Raw genomic sequence first — 14,923 nt, forward strand, 5'->3', positions numbered from 1 at the left:
CAGAAAAGTGTCCAGTAACATGTTTGTGTGGTCAGCCTGTCTTCTGCCACTGGATTTTTGAATGACAGGAGCAGGAAAAAGGTTCACAAGGTGGCAGGAATTGTTCTGAAATAACTGAGAGCATTTTGACAGTTTTATTTTTAATTTAATAATTTATAAATAGGAAGAAGCAGTCCTGAGAAGGAAGAACTTTATAGCTTTGACCAGTCATTTCTGATTCTTGATAGCATCTCATTTAGCTAATTTAGTGCATTATTTAAGTCTTTATGTAGCACATTAATTTAGAAGTCGTGACTCAGGTAATTTAGTTTTCTTAGACTTCTTTTAAAAAATATTTCTTCAGCTTTTGGGCCTCAATTTTTTTTTGTGTGTGTGTATTATGTAGTGTATGTAGATGTGCCGTGTATCCTATTCAACCTGAAAAGTATTAAGGCAAGATACATAATGGGCTTATTGGAGATCCTTGATTTTTTTTCATAGAAACATGCAGAAAAAAAATATCAAACTAAGCTGATTGGGCTGTAGTGAAAATAAATTGCTAGTTGATGAAAAGCTCAACATGAATCAACAACATGTGAGTACAGCCCAGAAAGCCAGCTGTACCCTGGGCTGCATCTAAAGAAGCAGTGGTCAGCAGATAGGGAGAGGTGATTCTCCACCTTGACTCTGCCCTGGTGAGACCTCACCTGGAGTCCTTCATCCAGCTTTGGAGCCCCCAGCACAAGAAGGACATGGACCTGTTGGAGCATGTCCAGAGGAGAGCCATGAAAATGATCAAAGGGCTGGAGCAGATCTCCTGTGAAAAAAGGCTGAGAGAGTTGGGGCTGTTCTGTCTGGAGAAGAGAAGGCTTCAGGGAGACCTTACTGTAGCCATCCAGTATATGAAGGGGGCCAACAAGAAAGCTGGGGAGGGACTTTCTACAAGGGTTTGTAGGGACAGGGTGAGAAGTAATGGGTTCAAACTGGAGGAGGATTGAGTTAGATTAGGTGTAAGGAAGAAGTTCTTCACTGTGAGGGTGGTGAGACACTGGAACAGGTTGCCCAGGGAATTGTGGATGCTCCATCACTGGAGATGTTCAAGACCCAGTTGGATGGGGCTTTGAGCAACCTGGTCTAGTGGGATGCGTCCCTGCCCATGGCAGCAGGGTTGGAACTAGATGATCTTTAAGGCCCCTTCCAACCCAAACTCTGTGATTCTATGAAATATATGAAATATAAACTAACAGGCATTTAAAAGTAAGAGGCTTAGGCAGCAGTTGCTTGAAACTCTTACCAATGCACTAAGAGAGAGAAAGGTATATATAGTGGAGGGAGTGGTTTGGGACGTCTGTTTTGGGGTTAATCTGGCAAACCAACCTGTGCTATGATCAAGATCAACCAAAGACTTCTCCATATTACACTCTGAGTAACACTCTTCACCCTGTATCTTTCTAGGTGATATACAGGGGAAACATAAATTGTCTTAAAGCAAATGTACAAAGAAGATTATTTTGCCACACAATCTACTGCTGTTTCCAAAGAGAAAATTTTGGTCTTTCTACCATGCTGAACATATATTCTGGAAAAACTTTTAGCAAATCAATTTTCCAAGCTCCAGTTCTGTTTCCTTGCAAAGGAAACTGTTTTGACTTTATATATGTATTGGGGACAAAGATACTCAATCAGATAAATGTAATAGAAGATATAAAATTATGTGTATATCATAACATTCTAGGCACACTATTCAGACTGGTTTTAAGATTAAAAAAGATCTTAAAAGGGCAGTGTGTGAAAATAAATACTACCAGCTGCTGATGCTGTTTGTTCCAGTACAAACCTATTCCATTGTTATTGAGGGATGCTGTCAGATAAAAAGAAAAATGAGATGTGCTGTGTATGGTGGTATTCATGTCACTAATTGAAACTGACACCACAGGGTTTAGAGAATTCCATTTCTCCTCTTGATAAGCACACAGGCCTAGGTAATTCACTGAGTAACCTTTATTAAATTGAGCAGATAGGAAATCACATTTTTCTTTTCCCTGCATCAGACAAAGGTTAGAAAAAGGTCACTAAGATCTCCTATGAGACTCAAGATACCAAGCACACAGTATGCTAAATTATTCTTCCTTGGATGTATAGAGCCTGTTCTTCATTTCAGCAGATAATCTGCACTTTATCTCAACATGATGCATTCCCATTTCAGTAATACCCAAATGAGCTCATGCTTGCAGTTGTTTGCACTGAACAGAAAAACATGCTGGGCACTGTGTCAATGAGATGATCAGGTCATATTGTCCAATAAAAACTTACTTGATTTTGTAAATGCTTTATATCAACACTTTTAAATTTTCAGAGTTAAAGCTAGAAGAAAAGATTACCCCCTGAAATTAATAAGCTTGTCTGCTGTAGCAGCTGGGGTTAAATACAGCCCTGTATTTATGAAAGAGAATGGAATCTGCATGTTTGTGTTGTGTGATGTGAGAGTACATCATCTCCCTGGCTTATATGAACTGGAGGTGATGCCAAACTCCCATTGAAGAATTTATTTTTAATTTCCATCCAGTAAACCTGCCCTTGCATCTAGTTACAAAGCAAAGCTCTGTTACCTTCTGTGTCTGAAGCAGTCCTGAGGAATCTAACAGGCTTCCTCTCTAATTTGAATTTGTGCTATATTTCACATGCTGAAATCATGTTGGCATAAACCTTGGGCAGCACATAAAGAGAAAATATAATCTCATTTAATGAAAGGGATTTTTCTGCCTTCACCCTCCCACACGTCTCACTATAACAGTACCCAAACTCAATCACAGATTATGCTGAAGTGTACTGTCCCATCTGGGGTTAATGAAGGCTGCAGGAAATTTACAACGGAAGGGACACAATAACAACTGCAAAGTGATCTGTCAGAGTGGAAATCATTAGTGGAAACAACATTGGTAAACAGCTGCTTTCATATCACAGGGGTTTTATGTAATCTCAGAATGTGCAAGCCTTGATAAAGTGTCTTATGTGGGTTTAGCACAGTCTTCAGTTTGGTCTGTTTCAGAAGATGTTTAATTTGTTAATATTAATTTTGTAGTGGCTAGAAGACTGCAAAAGAACATTTGGTACTGATGATGGTATTCATGGCACTAACACAGATGCCCAGGTAGGTGTACATCATTTGTGAGTCTCTGAATATGAGATTAAAAAAAAAATCCTTATATCTGTTGCACTAAATTTCTAATATTTGGGGAGAGATTAAAAATGTATGAAAAGCTTTTCATTTCAGTTATCATCCTATCTTTTAGAAACTGAAGATTCTTATGAAGTAGTGGTCTAATAAAAAGGGCTCTTTTTAATAAAAGTTGGCAACCCTTCTTGGGTTCTAGACGTAATAACCCTGAGTAGATAAGCAGACTAGATACCATCTGTGTACCAGCGAGCCTGCTTTTCTGCAGTCCTTTCTGGAAGAGGAAAGATTAGCATTCTTTTTACATGCTCAGATAAACTGTCCAGCCAAAAAAGCTACTGAATTTAATATAATTATTACTATACAAATACATATGGCCTTTCGGAAGCTATTATCTGAGTGTGAAGGAACAGGGAGTAAAGTAGCAGTACGGCAAAAATCTCATTAAACACTTCCATCAAAATATCATCTAACAACAATAGGTGAAGTAACCTATTAATATTGGCAAAAATCTCATTAAACACTTCCGTCAAAATATCATCTAACAATAGGTGAAGTAACCTATTAATATTAGTTCAATATTTTGTATGCATTTGCATGGCAGTCATCCATGTTTTAATATTACTAATTGCTATAGTAAGTGATAGCTTTTCCCTAAGTAGACGAGGCCTTTTTTTTTTTTTTTCAACAGTAGCTATATAATGACACTGCAGATAAAAAAGCAAATACGAAAACTGTCATTAGTAGGTACAAGGAATTTGCCAGTCCTGTAATAAAAACAACGAAAAATGTAAGAATGTAGAATTGCAGGTAGCAAATGAACTTGCCTTTCCACAATAACATTTTGACCAAAATCTCAAATCCAAGCTGAAAAAAGGGGAATTTTATTCCTTTTATTCTATCAAACTCTATTCATTGATGCACTTGGCTATGTTTTTGCTGCTGAAAATACAGTGTTCAACAGAAGTGTCTAGTGTGTGCATGGACTTTTACACAGATTTCATTTGCTCTCATATATGTTTGGGTTTTTTTAATCCAATCACGAAATGCACTTGAATTTTTAGAGTAGTGAAACGTGAAAGTTCACAGTTGGTTTTCATATTGCATTGAAGTTGCACACTTATAAAATAAATTACATGTGGATAAGCATAGGTAATACAGCAAAATAATATGCTACCATTTGCAAGGATTTTTGCTTTGCCTGTGAATACATTTAGTGTATTTTATACTTGGTTTACATCTTTGTCTACTTACTGGTACATATTTAGATGGTGTCAATATGGTACATACTTCTTGGGTGTCGAGAAGAAAGGGGCAACACGTTTTCACTTGTACCCTGCAATAGGACGAGGGGCAATGGTCACAAGCTGGAGCACAGCAAGTTCCACCTCAACAGGAGGAAGAACTTCTTTACTGTAGGAGTCACAGAGCACTGGAACAGGCTCCCCAGGGAGGTTGTGGAGTCTCCTACCTTGGAGACTTCTTAGAAACGTCTGGATGCGTTCCTGTGTGACCTGCCCTAGACCAGATGGTCCTGCTCTGGCAGGGGGGTTGGACTCGATGGTCTCCAGAGGCCCCTTCCAACTCCTAACATTCAATGATTCTGTGATATTTAGAAATATGTAACAACATTTACTATTACAATATAGTAAATCTTCTCTATGTTAATAAAAAAGCAGAATTTATGTATTTTAGTCCACATGCAAAATGTTTTTATACCCCAAAAAACTGTTCTGACATTTAACTGTTGGAACATAAACCTTCTTGCCATGAAGGTAAATGTTACTGTAAGCACTCTATAAGCTAAGAAATTGAGGAAAAGACACATGCAGGCTTTCATTTAGCTTGTACAGTGAGAATCCAGGGTTCTGAGTGAGGCAGTTCTGTCTCTTCTCCTTTTCTGCAGGGTTTGAAAAGGAGTTATGTGACTGTTCACACTGATTGTTTCTGGGGGCGTGATTTGATTTTGGTTTTTAATCCTAGCCTGCAAGGCATGCTGGCAAAGTTTTCTTTATGAGCTACTTACACCTGCAGGTTCAGCTAAAATCATTTTAATAATTAGTATCTATTTAGAAAGCAGATTCCTGTTATCCTGCTTCATAAATATATGCAATTTACAGAAGTTCTACATTTATTCACAGAGGCTTATAGTGACTTGATGGAGATTGAGAAGTTACCAAGTGTAAGGTCATTGTTTCAAAAGTCCTTGTAAATTGAATGTGAGGCTGATAGTCTATGCAGTCAACCAGTTAATGCTAAAAATATTTAAGTGTTGTCTTGCTCGGGAAAACAGAGCTGCTTCATTCAAAAGATATTTTTCATTCACTAACATAAATAAGATTTTTCTTACTAATTTTTAGCACTGTGATCAATACAGCTAAGGAATAGTGAGATGAATTCTGTTCTGACTCATGCATTGCCAGCAGACTTGCAAGTAAATCTAATTTTTGGATTTTTGCTATTTAGTACGTACACGCAAGCCTGAAAATGCATCTGGACTCTGGCTACACTGTTTGTACAGGACTGGCAAGTAGAAAAATGAGATTATTTCTCAAGTGAGCAAAAAAGACACTGAAGCATTACAAAGCTACTCTTAAAGGAAAACCTCTCTTGAATTTTTAGAATAGCTGTTAAGGTATGATGTTGGGAGAGGGATTATTTATGGCTTACAGTAATAATGAGACTTGGCGTAAAGAACACTGGAACATAATGATCAAAAATATTAAATAAGCAACCCTGCTGTTCCTCAAAGTATGATTCTCTGTGCTTCATTAAAGTGAGTCATAGAATTCTCATTGACTTAAGCAGTTAAAGATCTTATCTCTTCACAGTGCTCTGTGCATCAGAACTTTATGCTTATTTAATAATTGTGCTATGTATAGGATAGCACAAAGCACAGACAAAAAATATGCAATATTTAGAGTCTGTTAAGAACATAGTTCTACACGCTGTGCATAGTAAGTTACATACATTGTGCAGTTAGAAAAGCTCAACTGCTTCTGCCTGTTGGAATCGGACTTCTTCTGTTGCATCTTCATATGTTTACTGTGACCACTGTACCTGCTTAAATGCCATCAATACACTTGGCACTGTACAAAGGTCAGGAGTGAAGTTCCTCTCCCTAGTCTGACAGCTACATTTTCCCGTGATTTCTCTCCCTGTCCTTCCTTCCCAATCATTTTTCTGAAATACCTTGTAAAAACCAAGTGCAATTAAATTACAGAAATCTTAGAACAAGGTGTTGAGAATTCAGTTTAGTAAAACCAAGAATTCTCTAGACTGATTCAGAGTCCAAATTAACATTACACCTCAAGTTTTAAAAGCCGTTATTTTTGCTTAAACTATAACAGTACAGAACAAGTAAGGAACATAATACAGATGTTCAGACCTAAGTGTCCTTGGTTTTTATTTCCTTAAATTTGCATATCTTTAGGACTACACAATGTATAAAGACCAGACAAGGTTGTAAGTGAAGTATGTTACTCATGATGTGGGACAACAAAGCCATTGCTATCTATCCTCAGTTACAGTAGGAAGTCATTTCACTTCAGATGCAGTCTGTTCATTTTTTCCATTCAGGGTATATTTGAAGCATGTTACTTGTATTTCTTCCTCCATTTTACCTGGGACATCTTTTAACCTAATTAAAATTATTGCCTACACTAATTCTTGATCTCTTTCTTTCTTTGTATTTTTGTGACCTGCTCATCTTCTTGCTTAGCAAATGGAAATTCTAGCAGTAAGTGACAGTTCTTGATTTATCAAATACTTAACTATGCCAGTCACCAAACTGGTCTCCATCTGTCTCGTCCATTCGTGACATAGTGATATCTTGTCATAGACTGTTAAAAAAATGCTGTGTGCTTCAATTTTGCATAATCTAACCCATTCAACTGTTGGTCCTTTGTAGATAATAGGATCCTGTAGTCAGTAGAACATTACAGAAGATTATTCCATTAGCACTAGCTTTTATGTCTGTATGTAAAGCAATATTAACAGTCTGCACCTTGACTACTGTTTTAAATGCATAAAAATGGAAGCAAGACAGTGCATAAGTTAATGCTGCTGTTCCATTTCCTTAAGAATATATCACGTGGTATCTTCTAAAATAGAATCAGAGCTACCTTTTATAAAGGAAACATTCTTGCCCCCGAGATGGAATTATAATGCTCTTACTCCATCAGGCTGTTGTAAGCTAAGGGCCAGGTTATGTACTGTGCTTACATATTTTTATATTAGATTCCATACTTACAGACCACACCTGCTTCTTTTGGATATTAGAGCTTGAATTTAAAACAATAACATATCAACAATAAAAGTAAGTGATCTCTGAAACTGTCTTTGAACTTGACATTCTAAAATGCCTTTTGTATCACTTCACATCCCACCCCACCTCCCTTCTTGGAAATGTAATTTCTTATTAAAAAGTGCACATTAAACCTATGAGAAAGGCTACCTGTAAATCTAGAACTAAATGGAGTTTTTGTCTGCTTTTCATTAGCTTCCTGCTACATTAGCTTCTAAAGCTGTTTGGGCATTTTCTTCAGTAACCAAATAACTGCTTTTGATTTTGCATATTCTATACTGAAGAAGTTGTTGTTTATTGTCTCTTGTATGGCATAGTAGATGTCTTGCACTTCCTGAATATATAATGTTTACATTTGTAGGAGCTGGAGCTGTGTCGGAGGCTATACAAGTTGCATTTCCAGTTGCTGCTTCTGTTCCAAGCCTATTGCAAACTCATCAGCCAAGTAAAAACAATCAAAAAAGAAGCAGAGGTAACAATAACCATGCCCTTTAGCTACCAGTTGTTTACATTTTAAAGTCAAACCCTTTAAAATATATTTTGATAACATGTCATCAGTGGGATATCTTTTTAGAAACTGAAGGAGGGTACCAGCTGTTTTATAGCCTGTTAATAATAAGATTTTAGTAGAGCTTACAAGGATTTTCTGAGATGTTCAATTATCTGTGTTGATTGTTGTACGGCTTGAAAGCTCTTAAGCAGGTAGGAATGCAGGGAGTCCAGTGATGAGCATTTAAAACACCTCAGCAGTGCTCCTAGTGTATTCTAATCAAGCTGCAATCAAGGCATATCAACTCCGATCAACAGTTCTGTGATGAAGCCCCATTCCATCATCCTGGTATCTCCTATTGCAAACACCATCACTTGCTACCCTCAGATTTATGTAACTGTGTCACTTCAGCCACCATTCAATTACTCCTCAACCTTAGCTGCCATCCTAAGTGCAGTTAGTAATGGGTTCTAGACAACTCATGCCTGATTTTCAGTTGTACCGACTTCTGAAATAAAATGAATCCTTTAGCTGTACACGTGGCACATACGTGTTGTTAATTGAGTTAAGGTGAATGCATTATGCTATTAATAATGTCTTCTGAAAGTACTCCCCTGGGTCTGCAACGCAACAAATACAGGTAGCAGGAAAAAGAAACAGGCCTGGTCTTGGCTTGATATACTAGGGATGAAAATAAAAAAGCAGGGTGAAAGTCTTTGCGTTTTTAATAGCTTAGGAAAAAATGATGGGGTTTTTTTGGACGTCACGTAGATGTCCAAATTTTTGTAGAGGCTGCAAATAAGCAAGTTCATTTCTGTCTGGAGAACATTGTGGAAGGTTATCATCACACCAGTCCCATTTCTTGCCTTAGTTAGATGTAGAATCGTATTCTGAGCTATGGCCTTGTCTTTTACCTGTATATTTGAGCTAAAGCTGAAGATACCAGTGTATGCACTGGCTGCACTACAGTTACTCTGCTGAGTTACCAGTCTTACAGATTTTTTCTTCCTATTTAAGTTGTCCCTGTAATAACACAATTGCTGCAGTACTGTTGTAATGTGTTTAACTCTTGCCAGTTTAATTTTTATCAAGCGATGTGGGGAGAAAATAAATGTAATTTTTGAAACAAATTTTAAAAGAACTAAGATGGAAGCTTCATCAGGGGAAAGGCCTAATACCTGGCCTATGCTTGGGCCATAAAATTAACTGTACACTTCAGCAACTGCCACGCATATTTGGATGTACTTTTCCTGCCTCACATTTATGATTGCAAAGAGGAAGAAAAACCTGAGTCTGATCCTCTGAAAGTTAGTGTTGCTGAAAATACATTTGAACTAGAAAGGTAACTCTTATCTTTGCTTTAGGTCATAAACATGTCTGAAGAACTTGCTCTTTTGGAGAGCTGTCTGAAAGAGGCTGAGGCCGCGTCTGACAGCGGTATCGAAGAAATTGAAATTGCAGAGGCTTCCCAAGCTAGCACAGAAACAGCTATTCACTCTCTCATTGAAACCCTGAGAAATAAGGAGTTTGTGTCAGCTGTAGCACAGGTCAAGGCTTTCAGGTAAGTGCTTAAGCATTGCTTTCAGACCTGAGTTTGTTAATGGGCCCTTTTAATTCAAAGATAGGAATAGGCCCTATTCCAGGTTTTTTTGCACTTCTTGCTAGGTGACCTTATTGAAAAGGACAAGCACTGTTGCTTCATTACAGCTTGTTCATACACATTTTGCAATTTACAAAAAAAGGCAATTCTAGTAGTACGTGTTCTTTGGAATTTATCTGAGAGAAAATCATACTATGAGCTATCATGACTCTGTGGGAGAAGAACATTTCTCTTGCATTTTCCTGTGTCTTCTGCTCAAACGTTTGTTTAAAGAACATGACTAATTAGACTTTTTTTTCCCCCGATGTTTAAATCTAAACTGTGTGTTGACAGATCTATTTGGCCCCACGACATCTTTGGCAGTTCTGAAGACGACCCGGTTCAGACACTGCTGCACATCTATTTCCGCCACCAGACGCTGGGTCAGACGGGCAGCTTCGCGGTGGTGGGCTCCAACCAAGACATGTCCGAGGCCAGCTCAAAGCTGATGGAACTTAATCTAGAAATACGAGAGTCCCTGCGCATGGTGCAATCCTATCAGCTTCTAGGGAAAACCAAACCAGGAATAAATCTTGTGAGCACTGGATTCTGAAGAGCTGTCGTTTAGAAAAGAACTGATGAGGAAGATGCGTCAGGCTGTTATTGAGCACCTTTCATTAAAAAAAAAAAAGCAAATCTCCAGCAATCCTGACAACCAGCCAGTTTCATTTCAGCCAGAAATGGTTCATCGAAAGTGAAAACCTGAAGATTGAAGTGAACATCTTACTTGACTGCTCTTTCTACACAGTAGCGTGTGGCAGTAGTATTTTTTTATTAAATTTATGTCTAAAAACTACATGCAAGGAAAAGGGCTTAAACGTAATGCATACACATGCATTCTTTTCTGTTGTAACAGAACTATAAATGCTGTTTGCAGTAGCAGCCTCTAAAGGATGAATCAGTATCGCAGGTGGGATGAGGCTAAAATCAAGGCTGGTTTATTTTGGCTGAAGACCTGCAAGGCTTCCTGGCTTTCCAGCAGCAGTAGATAAAATGATCAACTAATACCTAATGAGACACTTTGCAACGTCATGGAGAACATGTGGTCAAACACGAGCAGAATGACTTCTGACTGCAACAACCCATTGACTTCTCAATGTTTTATTTGCTTTTGTTGTCTGTAACAAGGAAATGATGTGTGTGAGTTAGAATGTATGGCTATGTGACAGTTATTTTTTTGAAGGTATGGATGATTGTTAAATAAGGTCTCAGAGCATGCTTACAAGAGCTGCAAGATTATTTTTGAAGAAATTTTATTTTATTAGATCTAATCCTCATAGTGTGTAAATGTTAGGACATTTAATAATATTTTAAACTGGGATTTCCCAGTGTTTCTAAAAGAAATAATATATCTGTTAACTTTATTGGAATGCTGCTCAGTTCTCTGATCAGTGCTTATGTTACAAATATTGATAACTAACCAAAAAGTAGCTGCCTGCAGAGACTTTAAAATGTATATTAAAGTTATATGCTGCCCATCAGCAATTCTCATTAGAAGTTAACTTATTTTATTCTGTATATATTCTAGAAACTGTATAGTGCAGAACCAGTATTTTTTCTTGTAAATTTGTGCAATGCACTGTTAAGACAGTAGGTGTATAAAGCTATGAGGGGAAGGGGGGGGCTTTCCCTGTCGGTAGTCACACACATTACTTGCATTCTGAGTAGCCTGCAGGGTTCAAAGAGAGTTGGAGTGCACGTATCTGCATCTTCGTGACTCAAGCCTGAGGAATTAGGACTATATGGGAAAAAAAAAAGAAGACTGACTACCAAAACATGCAAACAGGCAATATACTCATAGTTCAGTGTCCAAGTCTGTAGCATAAAACAAACTGGATTCTGTTGAAACCAATAGCATTTTTATAAAAAAAAAAAAAAAAAAAAAAAAAGAAAACAAAACAAAAACGAATGTAGTCCCATGATTCCTGTGATTTGAAAGGAACACTCAGTATTTTTATATACATCTCTTACCCACTGTGATTTTTTTAATGGGCTCTAATTCCAGAGTTTAGAATGTTGAATTGAAATTCTTAGCTCTGCCTTTTTGGGGGAATTGGACCCCACTAGAAATTTATTTATGCTGAAATGCATTAATTGAAGGCACTGTGCACGCTGTTGGACTGCTGACAGTAGTTATGTTATCCTAACAAGCTCTGTAACTGGTCAAGGCACATCCATTATCACTGTACTTTTTTCCCTGTCCCTGATAAAGTTGAATTATTTTGATGGTTTTGTGGTACTGTAGATGGTCTTCTTCATTATTTAATAAGTATTTACTGGGGATAAGTAGTTTTATTTAGTAGTGCATTACACTTTTATTTACATCATCTTCTACCCACCTTTTTTTTTTTTTTTTAAATAAAAGACATCGTATCTATCATTTTGTGTATTTTTACAAGCTAGAGTTTAAATACTTTAGCTAAACAGACTGAATGCTGGTAGTAGAGGCCTGGGTGCCCTGAGATCTTGGGTTTTTTTTTCCTTTTACATCCTGTCAATAATAGCTTCAGACAAATGCCTCTGAAAATGAGAACTCAAACCTGAGTTTATATATGCAACTCCTTATGTTACACATCTTCTTCCATTTACAGTGACTAGCTGACTGCCTTTGATAATGCTTTAACATTGTGAAGCTTTTCCAAAATCACTCATTCTCAACCACTGTGTAAGCAGTCACTCTGCACTACCTGGTGCCAGGTGTGTGCCAAATTCAAAGCTATGATAAGGCTGTCTAGAGCCAAGTGAAATATCAGACATCTGTATGACACAGCACTGACTGAGCTAACACATGCAAAAGGATCTCCATGAGAAAGCTCTACAGGGCAGCAAGTTCAAGATATCTTTGCAGAATTGGCAGCATGAAAGCTGCTCCTTTCCATTTTGCATAATCACATGGGTCATGAGTAGCTTTCCTTCCTTCTGCTGAGTAGGAACCAGTGCCCATGGTATACAGCAGATGCTGTCAAGGATGTGACAGATCAGTGAAGTGGAAGTGGATACAGAGCTGTACTTCAGCATCAAGCAGTAAAAGCACTGAAAATATTTATGTAAGAGGAATAACACAGAGCTTCTGCAGAAGCGCAGGGTGCTACAGGATGAAGGCAAGCTTGTTCAATATTGCTGCCCACCACACTCCACTCCTCCAAACCTCACACCAGGTGATGAAAGCAGGGGTGACTCCTTGCCACTATCTGCAGCCTTCATCAACTGCTTGTTTGGGCCAGTTGCTCTGAGGCACACCATACAGCTCAGGACAGCTAGGCCTGTTCTGCATCCTAACCAAACACACACAACTACTGCTTTGGCTGTAGCTAGTGGGGATGACAACTCATGTAAGTTTTACTGAATTTCACTTTAGGCTATTAGTGATAATAACTGTGTAAGAGTCACTACATTCACAGCAAGTAATCCTCAGAGCAGTGCTTGCAAGGACATCTACAAACAGACTGCTCATATTGCTATGAGTTGCTGTATGACCTCCCCATGACACAGTACAGAGCTTAAGCTCTTAAGCTCATTATCAAGGTGCACTAATTCAGTCAGTCTCCCACTCTGCACCTATTAGGAACAGACTACAGCAGTTAGAATGTGGAAGACAAACTAGAAAACATGTTGAAGAATAAATATCTCAGAGAGAAATATGCTCAGAAATAAAGACATCTGGGGCAGACTATGGGTAGATGGCTGCAGAGAGGGTCTCACCTGTGTTCCTCCCCAAGCTGGAGATTTGCCACTGCTTGTTACTACAGGTCAGAGCAAGGTACATGCATCTACAACAGGAAGGTGCCCAGCTGCAGTTTTACTTTCCAAGTTAAACAGGGCAAGGATGGAAACTGAAAGCCTTCAATAAAGTGAGCTGGTAAAGCAAGGGATATTCCTTTTACTGCAATACAGAAGAAGGTGCTTCAGGTAGAAGCATGAAATTAAATGTCAGCACATCCTGGGGGTGGTAGGTCTGCTTGTTCCCAGAATGCCTTGTGCTGCTGTAATAATGAATTGAGCAAGAACAAAAAATTACTTTGCAATAAATCGGTGCTGAAGCATTAAGCATTAGTTACTGCAGCAAGTTCAAGGGGCATGTTAAATCAGGAATCTATGGCAAGATGAGTATTGACACTCACAGCCCTTCTAGACATTTGTTGGTATGAAGGATGTTTGCCTACCCTGCCATACATGAGCTTCCACTTAGAGATGGAAGACCACCTGGTACTGGAGCTGTTACACAGCATGGGCTCTGACTGGTTCCCAAGGCTGGTCTTTAATAATGGTCTCAACTAAGCCAGGTACAGGTGTAGGCATGTTTGTTATAGTCAAGATAAAACAGTCTTTCCAAATAAAAGCACTACAAAAAGCTTTGTGCGTTATGCTCCATTTCAAAATCAGCAACTTTATTAGCCTTCTCAGAAAAGTAACTTTTCCTCTAAGTTTACACAACTTCTTGGCTACAGGGTAGACTAGGGGGTTGTAGGTTTTACTGGCTTGCCAATCAGCTCAGTCGGTGATGCTGTAGTCCCCGAGTCACCCTGTAATTTTTTGTTGAAGTGTGGTGTCCCTACATAAACTATTCCCACTGACAGCACCAACAGACCTCAGAGAGCATCATCTGGGAGTTACCATGCTGGTTCTGTTATTACTACAGAGCATTAGAAGTAGAATTCCTAGTTGCAAACTCAACCCCAGAAAGGTGTGGGAGTTTGGTCATTCCCCAATGGTAGACACCTAAACGTGAACTAAATCAGACTCTTCAAGTGTAAACCACCAAATGCACAGCTCTCATGCACCATCCACAGCTACAGGAAGCCAGGCAGATGCACTATCATACCTTGATCCTTTGAAGTGTCACTTCTCTTGATAACCTTGTGGAAGTAAAGGTTTACCTTTACTTCATTTACCAAGAAACCACAACACCAGTGACTGCCTTCCCCAGCAGCTTGTGAGAGCTGTCCCTGAAGGATGCATTAACCACAAGCTTTCTCTGGCTTTAGTCTACAAGCCAAGAACATCAAGCGACCTGGTTTTTACACAGCAGTTCTCAGTTTTCTAGTAATGAACAGGTGCAGGAGACTTTCTACATGGAATAGAGGTGTGCGCTCTAAGTGAATACTATGTGGTGTTTTGCCCATGTATGATGCTCTGATATTTATTGTGTCAACTTGATGTTAACTTAAAGTGCTTTGTTAGCTCAGAGGTAGCAGCAGTGACAGACACCCTTTCCCACCCCAGATCCTCCAAGGACCCGAGTCAGTTGCTGCCAAGACCATCATTGATTTGCAACATATCATTTGTAGGTTTTTTTCCCCCGTGCAAGCTACAGAAACTGCAATGTGTGCACTC

The 14,923-nt window shown here is 38.6% G+C and overlaps 1 protein-coding gene across 1 annotated transcript in view; it reads left to right on the top strand.

Moving 5' to 3' along the window:
* The window catches only part of LOC103768047 (protein furry homolog-like), a gene marked incomplete at its 5' end in the record, with an annotated part of 36,537 nt that extends 26,090 nt beyond the window's left edge, over window positions 1-10,447 (top strand). Inside the window, 5 exons of the mRNA XM_008935177.1 lie at window positions 3,062-3,130; window positions 6,876-6,893; window positions 7,822-7,932; window positions 9,315-9,511; window positions 9,884-10,447. Of these exons, the coding sequence (XP_008933425.1) occupies window positions 3,062-3,130; window positions 6,876-6,893; window positions 7,822-7,932; window positions 9,315-9,511; window positions 9,884-10,142 (654 nt within the window). The remainder of the gene's footprint in view (window positions 1-3,061; window positions 3,131-6,875; window positions 6,894-7,821; window positions 7,933-9,314; window positions 9,512-9,883) is intronic.
* Between the last annotated feature and the right edge of the window lie 4,476 nt (window positions 10,448-14,923).

Source organism: Merops nubicus, unplaced genomic scaffold, assembly GCF_000691845.1.
Source record: "Merops nubicus isolate BGI_N331 unplaced genomic scaffold, ASM69184v1 scaffold2, whole genome shotgun sequence".
NCBI lineage: Eukaryota > Metazoa > Chordata > Aves > Coraciiformes > Meropidae > Merops > Merops nubicus.